The following is a 14,398-nucleotide window of genomic DNA, read 5'->3' as shown; positions in this document are numbered from 1 at the left end:
CACCACAAAGAATTATCCAGCCCCCAATGCTAATAGTGCTAAGGTTGAGAACCCCTGGTCTAGATTTTGGTCTTCTGTATGGTTCTGGTCTGAGCCCTCTTTCCTCCCCACTCTCCACTTCCTGCATCACATCACCTGCTCTTTGGAACCTGCAGAAAAAAGTAAGCAGCCTAATACGTTTCCTAGGATTCCTCCCCAACAGCTTGCGTGGGGGACCGGACTTACCCGGACACTGGGCCGCTCTGGAGGGACCTCGGACACCATGTTGTGGTTGGATAGGTCACTGTTGGTGGTAGTTGGGCGTTTCCCACCTGCTTTATTGGACATGTCCAAGGTCGATCTGATTTCAGGTTGACCAAAAAAGAAGTGACTAGTGAGACCAAGAAACAATGGGTGTCACCCATACCTTTTCCCAACCCTGCATTCATTGTTCCAGCATTCAGCACAAATTAGGTCCCCTCAGCCCTCCCAAGGGGTCCTCTCAGCGGCTCCCACTGCTTTTCCAAGATTATATACCAGTAACCCTGGACAGTCTCCTCTTTTTTTCCTGCAAATTTATCTTAAAAACCTAGACCCTAGGACTCTGGAACTTGGACTATGAGAGTCATTTAATTATCTTTTTTTCCTTTCATTTACTGAGCCAAGACCAGAGGAACTAGCATTTGGCTCTCGTGGTCATAGCAGATTCCCTTACTACTCTCCTCAGAGGCCCTGGGTGATTGATATGCCAGCCTCAGACATGTCTCACTCCTTTAGCTCAGCCCATGGGATACACCAACCTGGGTCCTGCAAGATTCCAGAAAAAAGTGGTTGAGGGTATCAAGCCAGATGGGTCTCAGAAGTTTCCAGTCCTCAGAACTGAGGTGAGCGACCCGAAACCTCCCCCGCTCTCCTTTCTGACCCCCACTCCCTTCCTCTTCCTAGCTACGCAGAGGCAGCGGGATGATGGTGGTTAAGGACGGAAAGGACAAACAGCAAGTAAGGGGTAAACGTACATTTTCAAGTCAAACTTTTTGTTTTCCTCTGGGACCTGGCCGGTCAGTGGGTGTAGAAATGTGTTCCGTCTTTCATTATGGCTGTGGAGGCAAAAGAGAGAGAGAGAAGCTGTGGTCAAGACGAAGAAGGCAGAGACACAGGCTATAGGGTGGACAGGCCCTCGGCAGTGACAGGGATGGTGACCACACAGGAGCTTGTTGCTCTGTCCTCCAGTGGGACCGTAAGCAGCAAGACAGAGGGCTGGGCTGTAGAAGGTCGTTTGGGGAGGGGAGGGGAGGGAAAGGGAGGGGAGGAGAGGGAAGGGGAGGGGAAGGGAGGGGGGTGGGAAGATGTCTTTCTGACAGTGTTAATTACTTACTAGAGATCCCCAGGCTGGAAAGAAACCCCACTTAACCCTTTCAGTGGCCATCCTGGGCATGTATGTGGGGGGGCGGGGAGGGGCCCCAATAGTCAAGTCTTGGTGTTTGGCTGGTTCCCTCCCAGGGACAACTCCTGCCAGGGCTCCACATAAAAACCGCTCACTCATTATTTGCTAAAAGAATTCTCTTGCAACCTTGGACTCCTTCCTCTCCTGCTCTATCTCTTTCTTCAAATGAAATGAGACATCCAGAAATTCCATCCTTGAGCTTGGGCTGGGCCCCACTCACACCCCTGGACTCAAGTCCAGGGCCTCCCCGTCTAGGGACTACCTGACTAGCCGACACCTCAGGAGCTGTCCAGCATTGAGGTGAGTGCTGGCTCTCAGTCAGATCTAATTAAGGGATGCTGTGGCCAGGGAGGGTAGTGTGGACAGCCTGCCAGGAAGCAGGGGCGAACATGGGCCAGGGCCGGGGTCTGTGCAGAGGCAGATGGGAGGCTCCCTTGGGAGCTGTGGCTCTTCTGGCTGGCTGGCTGCCAGGCTAGCTCCCGGTGGCTCTGCAGGGAGGTAAGGGAGGAAGGGCAGCAGACAGAGCTTAGGGAGGGGCTGGTGCAGAGGGTCTAAGCCATAAATGGCAGCAGTTTGAGATGGATTCTGCAAGCAGAGGGCCACCTGGCAAGAAAGCTGTGGGAGATTCAAGCGTGCAGCCAGTGGGGGGCTGGAGCAATTTTAAGGTCCTCTTCACCTACCCCTCTTGGGAGATACTGTGAGAGCCCAGAGCATGCTCAGTCCACCCCCAGAAGCTGGTGCCTGCACAGAGCATACCAAGGCTGCACGGCGGCTTGTGGGTCTTAATACCAGGCCACGACGCACTCCCACAGCAAAGGGCCAGCGCTCTGCTTGGCAAGTGGCAGGTTAGCTAGCACCAGGGGAAAACAGACCTCAGCGTGGTCCCTTCAGCTGCATGAGAGAAGTAAAATAACCTTTTGGAGAGCACCTTTCCATAGCCGAGGATGCTTCCCAGCCCTTAAGATGTCTGCTGAAGCTAAAGATCATATCAGAGGGTATTTTTTTCAGCTTCCAAACCAGTCATGTTCAGATCGAATCCAAAAACATGTGGAAGTTAGAAGCCCAGTGGGCAGTGGCCACAGCCTCTGTGGAAATCTGGTTTTGCAGCCAGGATCCTAAATCTGGCCAGTGTCTATTCGGCCTGGGTTCTAACTCTAGCACATTGATAACCCGCTCCCTGCTTCTCAAACTCTACTCCTCCCTTCTTCCCAGGTCCAGTAAGGATGCTCTCCTCAACTTAACCACAGGGGATCTTTGCAAGGAACAGTAGCTGTTTCCAGTCACCCTCATCCCTGGCTCTGCCTCATCTAGGGGTGGGGGCAGGCAGTCTGTGACAGCTAAGATCCTTGAGGCACCAAGGTCTCTGCTGTTTCCCAGTGGCACAGATCACCTGCCCCCCTGACACCCCTCCACCCATTCCATCCCCTTCGGCCCATTCTGCTGTACACGTTCCCTGTGCTAACTCTGCTGGAACCTCTCCTGCAGGCACTGCTGGATAGATGGATGGAGAGACAGACACACACAGAGGCACACTCACAGTCTGCTGTCAGCTGGTACCAGTCTTTCAGAGGACACCAAATTTCTTCCTGCCCCAGACTCTCCTACCCAGCAACCCCTACAAATGACGTCCTTGCTCCATCCCGGCGCTACCAATTTCAAAACAGCTTCCCCTTCACAAGCACTGCAATGCAGCAACCATTGACCTAACTACTCTCCCTTCTCCAGGTCACATCGAGCAGGCCACTCGCTCTGACGTCCCTGGATCCAGTGACCTGCCAACTCAGCTCTCACTTCACTTGGTTCACAGTCCACTGAAGAAATCCCTACCTGACCCGTCGATCAGCTCGAAACTTCAACATCTTTTTGGCAGCTTTGTCCCCTGTTTGGCAGCCTCAGAGGACCCACCAGCCACCCTGCTCGTACCATCCCTCTGAGAAGTAAGTCCTCCGGTCCGGCTCGCAGGGCCGTGGCTGAGCTCCAGGCGCACGTGGCAGCGGCAGGCGCTGCTCGTTCCCCTCCTCCTGGCTCCAGCACCAGGAAGGGGGAGGGCCTCTCCCTGGGTGGTGGTAGGGGTGCCCAGGTGCCCTAGAGGGTCTGCAGCTTCCCAGCATTCAGACAGAACACTGCCCGGCAGAGTGCCAGAGGCAGAATAAGTGAGCAGGGGATGACATCTTCTCAGTTCAGGTGCCCAAGGAGAAAATGCAAAAATGGAGAGACGGAGTACAGGGAGCAGGTGTACAACTTCCAGGTAGTCTGACCTCGCCGAGCTAAGGACGCAGAGTAGCTGGGCGGACGGAGGAGTCTGGGGCTGCATTCCCATCTGCACGGCAGAAACCCATGCCAGCCCAACCTGCAGGAAGACAGCCCTCCCTGCCTCCCCAACTCCTAGCCCAGAACGCAGGCCCTTGGGCTGAAATCCACTTGCTTCAGAGAGACCCTTCCGACCCAGTGGGCACAAGGGTTAAATGAGGCTCCAGATTCACGTGCTGCTATTGTTGTTGCTGCCGAAGCCGGGAAGCTCTCTCTCCTCCCAGCCTGCCCAGCCTTCGGTACGGACAGGAGCAGAATGAACACGAAGCTTGTCTGCAGCATCCCCCTACACACTCCCTTTAGACACAGACCCAGGTTGCTTGCCCTGCGCTTGGGGCGGCCCAGCAGATGAGGGAGCAAGTGAAGCACATGGGCGTGGGTGTCATGGAGCCAGAGCTGGTGGTGAGGACTGGCTTCTTTGCTTGGGTGAAATGGAAGAAAAGCTTCTTCCCAAATCTTATGAGGAAGAGGGTAGCAAATGAGGCTCAGAGGGGGTCACCATGTGTTTATTTTTGTAAATCTGCCCAGATGCAATATAATAAATTCCAGCTGGAAACTGTCAGGTCTGCTTGGGGCAGGGAGGTTTGCATCGTTGTTAGCTACTCTGAACTCTCCAGAGATCGAAGATGGTCACATCTCCCCTTTTCCTAATGTCCTCTGTGTCTTAGGGCCCTCCATGCAAGGGGCTTCTGAAGGTCATCTCTTCCAAGCCCTTGCCTCCAGGCAAGCCTGCTCTCCAATCAGTCTCAGTAAGTGCCTTGTTTGTTTGTGAAGGGTTCCAGGAAAGGAAGTTCCAGACCCACTGTTATCTTATACTGCTGAGATGTTCTTTTTTGATATCAAATTTCAGTTCCTCTGGTTTTTGATATCATTCCATTTTTATCTTTGGATGACAGAATCCTTTCTGACCAATGTGGTTCCTTTCAGCAGCACCAGGCATTCTGTTGACATCATAGTCTGTTGTTATGGCAATTATGTGATGTCAACAGACACTGAAAGGGAGGAGCTAATCTAATTTTTTGGATTGAGGACAGAACTCGGTCAGAGAACAAAGCAATCAGTGAATGGAAAAGGACAACATAATTATTTAACCCGTGATGAGACAAGCTGGGTGGATATAGCTGGGGTCAACAGCTGCTGATATTTAAGCAACTAATCCTAAATCCAAAAGGTCAATATATTCAGCCATTTAGTGGTACTTCTGCAAATGCTTTATCCTGATGACAAGTGGCTTCACTTTCCAGATCCCACCTCTCCCTATCCCTAATCCAGTTACTGGAGCCCTGCTGTGGTTATGGAGAGCTGGGCCCTCTCCTGATGCCTGCTTGGGGTCTCTGCCTGTGCACAGTAGGTACCCAATAAATATTTGTTGAATGAATAAGTGAATGAATGAACAAAAGAAACTCCATATGCTCTGATTTAATTTTTAGCCACCTGCATTTGGAGTTTGACATTCTATTACCAAGGGCTTCCCTATCTTTGCTCTCTCTTAAAATTAATTACTTCCTCTCCATGAGAGCATCTCTGTTTCCGTCCCCTCACCCCTTCACTTAGCTCCCCTGCCTGGCTCCCCCTTGAATATATAGCTTGGCTTTGATCCATCTTCATTAGGAGGGGAAGAAAATTAAGCTCATCTGCAGAGGAGGAGGGGTAGAGGTGCATTGGGAAATGAGTTTTCTTCCTCTAGAAGGCAAAAATATCCCTTTTCCCTTCAATTTGAGCTCAGGGGCCTCCCACAGCCTTTGCTTAAATTGCAAGTTAAATTACTTCTCCCATGCCCACTGAAGATAGCACAGGAGGAGGAAGGAAGGCTCAAGGGTTTCCCCTGCTTGTTGAGGGCTCTGAAATCCTCAGGATTAAGTGAGCACACAGAATGCCTGGCTGGAGTTTTTTTCCTTTGCCACTAAACTTCACAGATGACAGGTTTTCATTAGGTTAGACACCAGGAAGAACTTACCAGGTACGGAACATTAAAAAAGGGAAACAGGGACAGGTAATCAGTTTTTTTTTTTCTCTCCTCTTCCCTTTCTTTTGGGATGTCAAAGGCCTCCATTTCTCAAGAACAAATGGTTATGAATCCATCTCCAAATGGACTTCTTGAATTCCACCCAAGGGAAGGGGGAATCTCAAGCAATAAAGGAGATTTTGCTATGAAGGCTGGAGCATCCCTAAACTCCCGAGTTGCCCACTAGGTGTTCCCCTATCCACGGTATCTACGAAGGTGGCCCCAATGGCAGTGCCGTCAGTGAGAAGAGAATTGGCAACACCAGGCTTTCAGTCCAAGGTCCAACATGAGGGTGACTTGACTTCTTTGGCCCTTAGTTTTCTCACATGCAAATGAGGTACTTTCTAATTCTATGAAACAATAACTGGAAACTTTCAAAATGTGAAATATTTTATGCACAAGAGATAATGGCTATGATTATTCTGCTTAAAAGCAAATCAAGAGGGACTTCCCTGGTGGAGCAGTCGATAAAACTCCACACTCCCAATGCAGGTGACCTGGGTTAGGGAACTAGATCCTACATGCATGCTGCAACTAAGAGTTCACATGCCGCAACTAAGGAGCCCACCTGCCACAACTAAGGCCTGCTGCAACTAAGACCCAGCTTAACCAGATAAATAAATAAATAAATAAATAAATAAATAAATAAATAAATAAATAAATATTTTTTAAAAACAAATCAAGAAATATGCTAGGTACTGGAGCTAGAAAATGAAAAACACACAATCTCAGGCTTAAGATGGCAGTGGATGGAGCAGGAGCTGGGAATGCGGGGACTGGCATTCCAGAAGTGCCAAAACCAATAAATTACAAAGAAAAGAGGTAGATCCTCTCCATTTCCCAAGCATTTGTCCTCCATCTAGTTTGGGCTTTTCTACAGTTCTACAGACACCTGCAGCCTCTAACTGCAGGCGCTAGTGACAGCCTCACTACGAAGGTAACTGTGTACTGATTCATCTCCAAACATCCTCCCCAAGAATCGGTATCTATCTGGAGTGACACCTGGCACTACGCAGTCAAAAGCAGCAAAATCAACCCGGGTCTTCGTGACTCTTTGCAGGCATGCATGTCCACACGTGTGTGCACACACACGCACCACACACTCAGGATGGACACCCAGAGGTCCCTCCATGATAAATACAGAATGACTACAGAGATACATTCAACTCCTTCCACCCTGGGCCCCTCTTGGTTATCTGCAGGACACCAAGCTGCGGCGTCCCCAGAGCTCCTGAGAATTAGCCCCGCCAGGCTTTCCCATCCAGACGAGGCCTTGGCTTCTGGCATTATCGCTCATTAGATGGAGAGAGGACTGTGAGGCGAGTGGGAAGGAGGGCTGCTATGGCCCGTCCCTCCCACTTCCTTCTCCCGCAGCTAGCAAATTCCAAGCTCAGACTGTCCACACACCAGGGAGGATTTCTGCAGCTGACAAAGGAGGCGAAGGGGGGGAGACTTCTGGCTCCTGCTCTCCACCTCCCCTCTGGATCTCATCATCATTTTCAAGGAGCTTTATGTGTTCTACCTTTCTCTCCCAATGAAAAACCAACTTGGTTTACATTCTCAACAATCCTGATGTGCCTGATTCCTTAGACTCCCACCAACCCCCGTCATTCCTGGGAAAAAATACACTTCCTAGCCAAGTTCTCCCCACCCAAATCCCTGTGCAGCCACACAAAGAGGAGGCCGAAAGGGGTCGGCCCTGGTGGCACCTCTAGGTATTTGCAAGCGGGAAAGGCCCCTCTACCTGACACTGTCTTTTTTCCAAATGCTGCCAACAGATCAAAATACCAGTCCTGCAGGCTCTAGGAACACAGCTGTCAGCCCTGTACTTGCATTTAGGTATTTGCAAGCGGGAAAGGCCCCTCTACCTGACACTGTCTTTTTTCCAAATGCTGCCAACAGATCAAAATACCAGTCCTGCAGGCTCTAGGAACACAGCTGTCAGCCCTGTACTTGCATTTACTCTCCTCTCTCGTCCCTGCCCTCACTCCAGCCCTCGCTCCAGCCCTCCTCTTGTGCCACAGTCATTTCCAAACTGGCAAGATTAGAGTGTCTTTTCCAAGTAAGCTTGGAACATCCAAAAATGCTGGCTACTGGGCTGAGTGCCTAGGAGATAAGGCTCAGGCTGCTCTCTTTCCTGCTAAACTCTGCCTGTCCTCACAGCCCCTTCCCTGCCCCAAAGGGTCAAAACACCTTTTCCTCCCCTGCTATGACCAATCATGGAACACTGGGGGAATTTCACCTGAGTTTGGCCCCTACCTCAGGTAGAAAGCAGAAAAGCTGGCTCAGTAGCCAAGGGATGGAAATTACAAATCAGAGATCCAGATCCAGGCTTCCTCCCTTCCATCCTATGTGGATGTCCTTCTCTAGTCTCTCACTATATAATCGCCTGAGCCTGGACATTCAAGCTTACAACTGCAGGTAAGGGTATGAGGGCCTTGTGTACTCTTTAGTCAGGGTAATGCTTCATTGTGTGTATGTGAGTGCGTGCATGTGTGTTTATGCGTGTGTGTGTGTGTCTGGTGAGGGGGAGAGTACAAATATCACTCAGGGGAAGTTCGTGGGGAATCTTCATGCTGATCTTCTACCCCAACTTGGATTATCTTATCTTCAAACTGATTATTTTACATTATGGAACTCCATTTGTCTTCTGAAAAATAAAGATAAACAGGGTGGATATTCGGCATAACCATGCCAGTTATTAAAATGCTGAAGTTCTTCCATATTGGTTGGTAAAGGGCTACTCTTCCAATAAGGAAGAATTTCAATATTTTAATAACTGGCCCTCCCCTCCTCTATGTGATCCAGAGACACCTTGGGGCCCTCCAGGATTCCAGGCCAGTGTCCTTTCTGGTTGATAAATTACTGAGTGTCATTGCTGGGATGACCATTCCTTAACTATCTGAACACCGACGGCCCCTCCAGGTGTTAAGAACTGTGATTCTGGACACAGAAGTCATCTCAGGCAGGTCGGGAGGCATTTCCCCCCTCACACCCTGACCCAACTTGGAAAACTGGGGCAACCCAGCTCCCTGGGGGTCCTCATGCTCCTCGTCCTGTGCCTCTGTGTTGTCCCTGCTAAGGGGAAAAGGAAATGAAAGGAGAAACGGGAGCTCTCTACGGCTCCAGCTCCACATTTTCCTTCTCTCATCCTTCCCCTGAGTGGCCCCCATCTAAGCCAGATAGAAGCAGAGGGAAAAGGGCTCCAGTCCCCTCCCCTCAGCCTCCAAGCTGCTTTCTCCTGACAGTCAGCAACTGGAAAGAGGCCCAAGAGGTAACGGGCAGAGCAATAATTAATTACCACCACCCCCCCGCCACACACACACCCCCGCCAAGCTCTGAGCCAAATCCCAAACCCCTACCCTTCAGAGACTGAGGAAGCCCAGCTGTCTGCTTCTAGGCCTATGGAAGGTCACTGGAACCAGCCTTCCTCATTCCTAGCTCAGCAGATTTGGTCCTGGTGTCCCACAGAGAGCAGTCACCCCACCCACCCCAAGGGAAAGAATTGTACAAAGTAAGTGTTTGGAGAGTAATGCAGCTGGGCTGGTGCCCCTCCTTCCACACCCTCAAAAGCTACAAATGCTTTCTTGGTTCCCAATCCAGCAATCTGCGGGCATCAAGCTCTTCCATGCCTCAGTTTCCTCGTTTTAAGAATGAAACAGTAGTAATAAGTGGTGACCTGTTTAGAAGACAACACAAATTTCCTACCAGACTAGACAGCAGAGGAAGAAAGGTGATGCTGCTCTGAAGGGGTAAAACAGGGAAAACATTAAACTCACGTGGTCTCTGGCCCTTGCACTGGGAGGAAGGCAAAGCCCATCCCAGAGGCAGGGGAGCCGAGATTCACTGCCCCAGCTCTAGCGACAAGAGAGACAAGACAAAGTTCCTGTCTCCTTGGTTGTCCCCAGTCCCTGCTGCTTCTCCAACCTGAGCTCCTCATCTCCAGGAGAGAAGAGAGCCTCATGATTCAGGGGGGAGACTACAGCTCCACAAGGCCTGCTGCAAGAACACAGGGGTGAAAGTCACAAACCCTCTTGCTGCCAACCCCCATGGGCTACAGGTCTGGGCACTGTGTGAGATGTGGGGTGGGAGGTACCCAGAAATGTTAGTCCGACCACACCTGCCTGGGTGCAGAGGTGTGGATGGGGCAGCCACACACAAACTGCTTACAACCTGGGCCTTCTGTGTCACCGTGCCTGGCCGGCACCTCACACCCAGGAACTGAATGGCTGTCTGGTGGAGTGGCTTAGAGGCAGGCCAGTGGTCTGACCACAGTGGGAGGAGGGAACATGTGCTGTTCTGCTCTGGGATGTTGAATTGCTAGTGCGAGGCAGGAGAGCTCAGCCTTGAATCCTCTCACAAGGGAATCCAATGGGTGGGTTCCATCTGCTCCACGGCCCCTCCTCTTCCCTCTCACTTCCTACTGGCCAGCCGGACTCTGATAAGAGTCTACTGAGCAGAGGCTTTGTCTGGGGGAGAAGAGAGCAATAAATCAATGGGAGCAGGAGGGCAGGAGCCTTGGTGACTGCTTTGGGAGAAGGAGGCCCCCACCTCAGAGGGCTGCATGGGGTGTGGATGCAAAGGCAGGTGGGATAGCAGCAAAGGTCTAGTGTGAGCACTGCTTCTCACCTGCCCCCTGGGAGGGCTCAGCTTCTTGTCTCTCCTAGATTGGGAGTAACGGGTGAGCAGGGATGCAGATGGATTGTGGGAAATTTTGAACGCCTCCTTCTGCAGGGAGTGAGGAATCTGGAACTTCCCATGTACTCAGGGAGCTTGCTAAGGGCTCGAAGGGCAGAGGAATCTCCCCAGATTGCTGTCTGCTGTAGAAAAGATCCAAAAGGAGCTTGGGGACAAGGGCCACCAGTGCAACCAGCCAGGAAATGACTGTGTCTGGAGAGAGACGTTGTTGTCTCCACCTCTGTGTGCTGAGAAAAATCACTGTGAGCTCCCCTGACATCCCAGAGAGGGAAAGTGAGACCTGGAAGGGAAAGGACTAGGAGAACTTTTGAAGAGAGCTGTAACATGAAAACAAAGAATGGCTGGCACATGGCTGTGGCTGAGCAGTACTGACCTCTTTACTTTTCTGGGCCTCAGTTTCCCCATCTGTAACATGGAATGATACCACATTGCTGGGAGGATTAAATAATATCACATATTTAAAGCACCTAGGAGAATGCTTGGCACCTAACAGTTGCTCAGTCAGTGGCTGATGTCATAATCATTTATAAGATAAAGGAATGAAATAAAACAAGGAGCACAATTCCATCTAATTTAGTAGCTGCTAGTCATATGTGGCTATTTACATTTTCATTAATTAAAACTAAATAAAATTAAAATTTCAGTTTCTTCGTCACGCTAGCCACAGCTCAAGAGCCACCATGGCTAGAGGCCACCAAACTGGACAGGACAGTTGTAGCATGTTCCACCATTGTGGAGTATTCTATCGGACAGCACTGGGCTAGGTGTTCTCTAAGCCGCCTTCCAGTTCTAATATTTTTGGACTCTATAAAACACATAACTCCAAAATAGTCTGTCCTTCTGCCAGCTGATATGTTCTCAGTGTCCTCAGGAAATGCAAGTTCTCTTACAGTCCTCAGCTAAACAAACAAACAAACAAAAAGGAAATCTGCTACCAACAACAATAACAAAAAAGTTAAAAATCTAAAATCAAATGATACATTCCAAAGTCCAATCAAAATTAATTTGGATAATACATCATTTTAAAATATATGCATTAAGACTCCCCTCCAGGGCTTGAAAATATTGTTACTAACAGCCCTACTGGGGGCAGGCCCTGGGGGAGGCAACTGGGAAAGTTTACAGAGAGGATCATGGAGGTTGGAAAAGGGGAAAGAACAAGGAACTGTCCCTCCTTCCTGCCTCATTTTCCTTCTTGGATTGGCCAACTCCTGGTGAGGCTGGAGGGAGGAAGAGCAGACAGGTCGGCTGCGTGGTCTGCAGGGTCCTGCGGTCCACAGTGGGAGGAGCCAGCACAGAGGGGAAGAGAGGTGAAGAGGAACTGCCACCGAGGACAGCAGGCTCAGGAGTCTTCCTTCCCTTGCACTTCCCCTGTCCCCACCCCGGCCCCCACCCAGCCAGGAGCCTGTGGTAATCACAGGGGTCCAATTTGTTCCTAAACAAATAGCACATGAAGCAGGTGCCAGAGTGTGTCCATTGATAACTGTGGCTTAGAGAGGGGAGGGGAGACGATCTCAGAGGAATGGAAGAGGCACTCCCAGACCTAGACCCTGCCTGGAGCCCAGGTAAGGGAAAGAAGAACTTGGGGAGAAAAGGAAAGTGGGGGGGGGGGAAATCAGGTAAGGGACACTGCTGGCCCCTCCCCTGTCCCCCTGCCACGCAGTAGCCTTGAAGGAAGACTAGGCAGGGTTGCTAAGACAAGAAGAAACAGATGCTTTGGGAGGAGAGTAGAGAGGAAGAAAGGGAAAGGGATGCTGTACTGGTCCCGGTCAGGACAGAAGCCAGTCTTGGTAAGTGACACCTGATTAACAGGTGAGTCTGCCTATGCCTGTTGGAGCATAGGAACACCATCCTGCTGCTGCCCCTTGTGGCTGGCCTGGGAATAGCGCCGGCTATATACTTCGCAGGGTCCAGAGCAAAATAAAAACGCAGGGCTCCTTGCTCAAAAATTAAGAAGTTCAGGATGGCGACAGAAGAGCATTAAACCAAACCCTTCTGAGGACACAGGGCAACTGCGCAGGTTGTATGCCCACGAAGCCCTCCCTGCCCGGGAATACCGATTCCTCTGGGCTGCTTCTCCTGGGAGTGTGAGGACAGAGGGTGGCTAGTCTTATGTGTAGCTAACTCTTGGTACAAGGCAGAACACGGAAAGTGGCCCGGCTCCTCCCCCAGTCCCGACTTCCCCCTCTTTGTTGGCTCACACGCCCAGAAGCTTGGCTGCATTTGCTCCTGTCCCACTGGGTCTGGTGGTTGGCACCTCCCCCTTACCGTGCCTAGTTTCTGTCTGCCTGTGGGCAGCTTAGCCGGAGGAAGCACCACAGCTGAAAGCCACGGGGGTTGGGTTTGCCTTATCTCTCAAACCTGCCTTCAAGACTGGCACAGGGCGCACTCTGTTCCTACCCAACAGACCCTCCAGGGTCGCCTGCCATTATCATTCTGTCATCGAACCTTTTTCCTCCCGAGAAAGAGGGAGGGGGACAAAAGGGCTCCTGGCTAAGAGGGGGTAAAGTCAACATTTCTGCTTTGGAGACAAATCAGGCTTTCATTTTTTTGTGCACGCATGAGTACGTACACACACAACACACACATACACAGAATCAGCTGAGAAAATTCCGTCTTAGCACCTCCTCCAACGAAGCCAAGAAACTCTTGTCCACGTTCCCTGCACAAGTCTGACTTGTCATGAGAAGGTGCCTGGGTCAGAGGCCCAATATTTGGAGGGAATGAGGGTCCTGAATGGGCAGCTGGGGGCAAGGGGACAACAGACATCTAAACCGAAAAGACTGGTTCTCTCTCTTCCTGGATTTGTTTTGCTCCCAAATGACAAACTTTATCTTCTAACACGTTGAGTCCCCGCCAACTCTCTGCTCCACCCCCACCCCTTGCATCCTGCCTCCCACCTCTCCACACCTGACTTGAAGTAAAAAGAATAAAAGGCAAGGCACAGCTATGCCCATCTCCTTTGGCTGTGCCCTCCCTGCCTTCCTTCCAGGCTGGTCCCAGCAAACGGCTGTGAAGAGGCGGATGGTGCTTCTGACCAGGGCTCCTGAGCCCCTCTCTGGAGACAATGGCTCAGGGAGAGGGGAAGAGCAGGGCTCCAGCTTTGTGTGCAAGGTGGCCACACCAAACCATTGTCTCTGCGCCAGGACAGACAATGATGTATATTTCCGGCTTCTGTGCCAAGTAGTTCACACCCCTTAGACTAAGACAACCCTAAAGATTTCCTTCCAATAAATAGGAATGATACCGAAATCTGGCCCCAAGCTGAGAATTTGTATCCGGTTGTAACAAAAGCCCACTCTAGCTGATGGAATGGGAATATTGGTGCTCTCTTACCTGCTCCAGAGCCACCCAGACAAATATACAGCAGACAGATAACCACTCACTCACCGGCTCTTCTCTGTGGTCCCCTCTGCTCTCGCCTTGACTCCTTTCACACTCAGGAATAGGGAAAAGGCTCTCCTTTAACACTCACCAGGTCCCTGGTGGGTAGCAATCATTAACAGCCACACATGCTGACTGGCCTTAACCCCTTCAGTGCTGGTTGCCTCCAGTTGGCTGATGGACAGCCCTGTCCCCTCTTCCCAGCTCTGAGAAAGTGGCAAGTCCCACCTTGATGCCATCCACCTGAGTAATGCTGCTGCCTCCCATGTGGAAAGCAGGAGCCCTCTAGTCCCACCCAGGCTGCCCCGCCTGATTGGAGCACGCTGGCAACCTGAGGTGCTCGGCTCTGGCATGATGCCCAATTGGATGAGCCCACATTATGAAATATTTGCCTAGCAGGCCAATAGAGGAGCCAGGATTGGGGGGAGGGGATGATATTTTTATTTATTCCTGGAGGAGGGAGAACAGACAAAGGTAGTCATAGCATCCCTAGCCCTGGGCCAGGAAACAGTGGGAAGGTGGTCTTCAGGTCAATGTATGTGCCTCTAGCCTCTCTGTCTAGGTACAGGGCACAATCC

At 51.0% G+C, this 14,398-nt stretch overlaps 1 protein-coding gene across 6 annotated transcripts in view; it reads right to left on the bottom strand.

Moving 5' to 3' along the window:
* PLEKHA6 (pleckstrin homology domain containing A6) overlaps window positions 1-14,398 on the bottom strand; it is a 137,663-nt gene that overhangs the window by 43,595 nt on the left and 79,670 nt on the right. For all 6 annotated transcript variants that reach the window (XM_082432443.1, XM_082432444.1, XM_082432445.1 and 3 more), the window contains exons 4-5: window positions 996-1,076; window positions 226-340 (exon numbers count right to left, since the gene is read on the bottom strand). In XM_082432443.1, the coding sequence (XP_082288569.1) occupies window positions 226-340; window positions 996-1,076 (196 nt within the window). The remainder of the gene's footprint in view (window positions 1-225; window positions 341-995; window positions 1,077-14,398) is intronic.

Source organism: Balaenoptera physalus (assembly GCF_965194825.1).
Source record: "Balaenoptera physalus genome assembly, chromosome: 1".
NCBI lineage: Eukaryota > Metazoa > Chordata > Mammalia > Artiodactyla > Balaenopteridae > Balaenoptera > Balaenoptera physalus.
The sequence above is the reverse complement of the archived record's forward strand: the minus strand, read 5'-3'. Positions and strand labels throughout refer to the sequence as shown.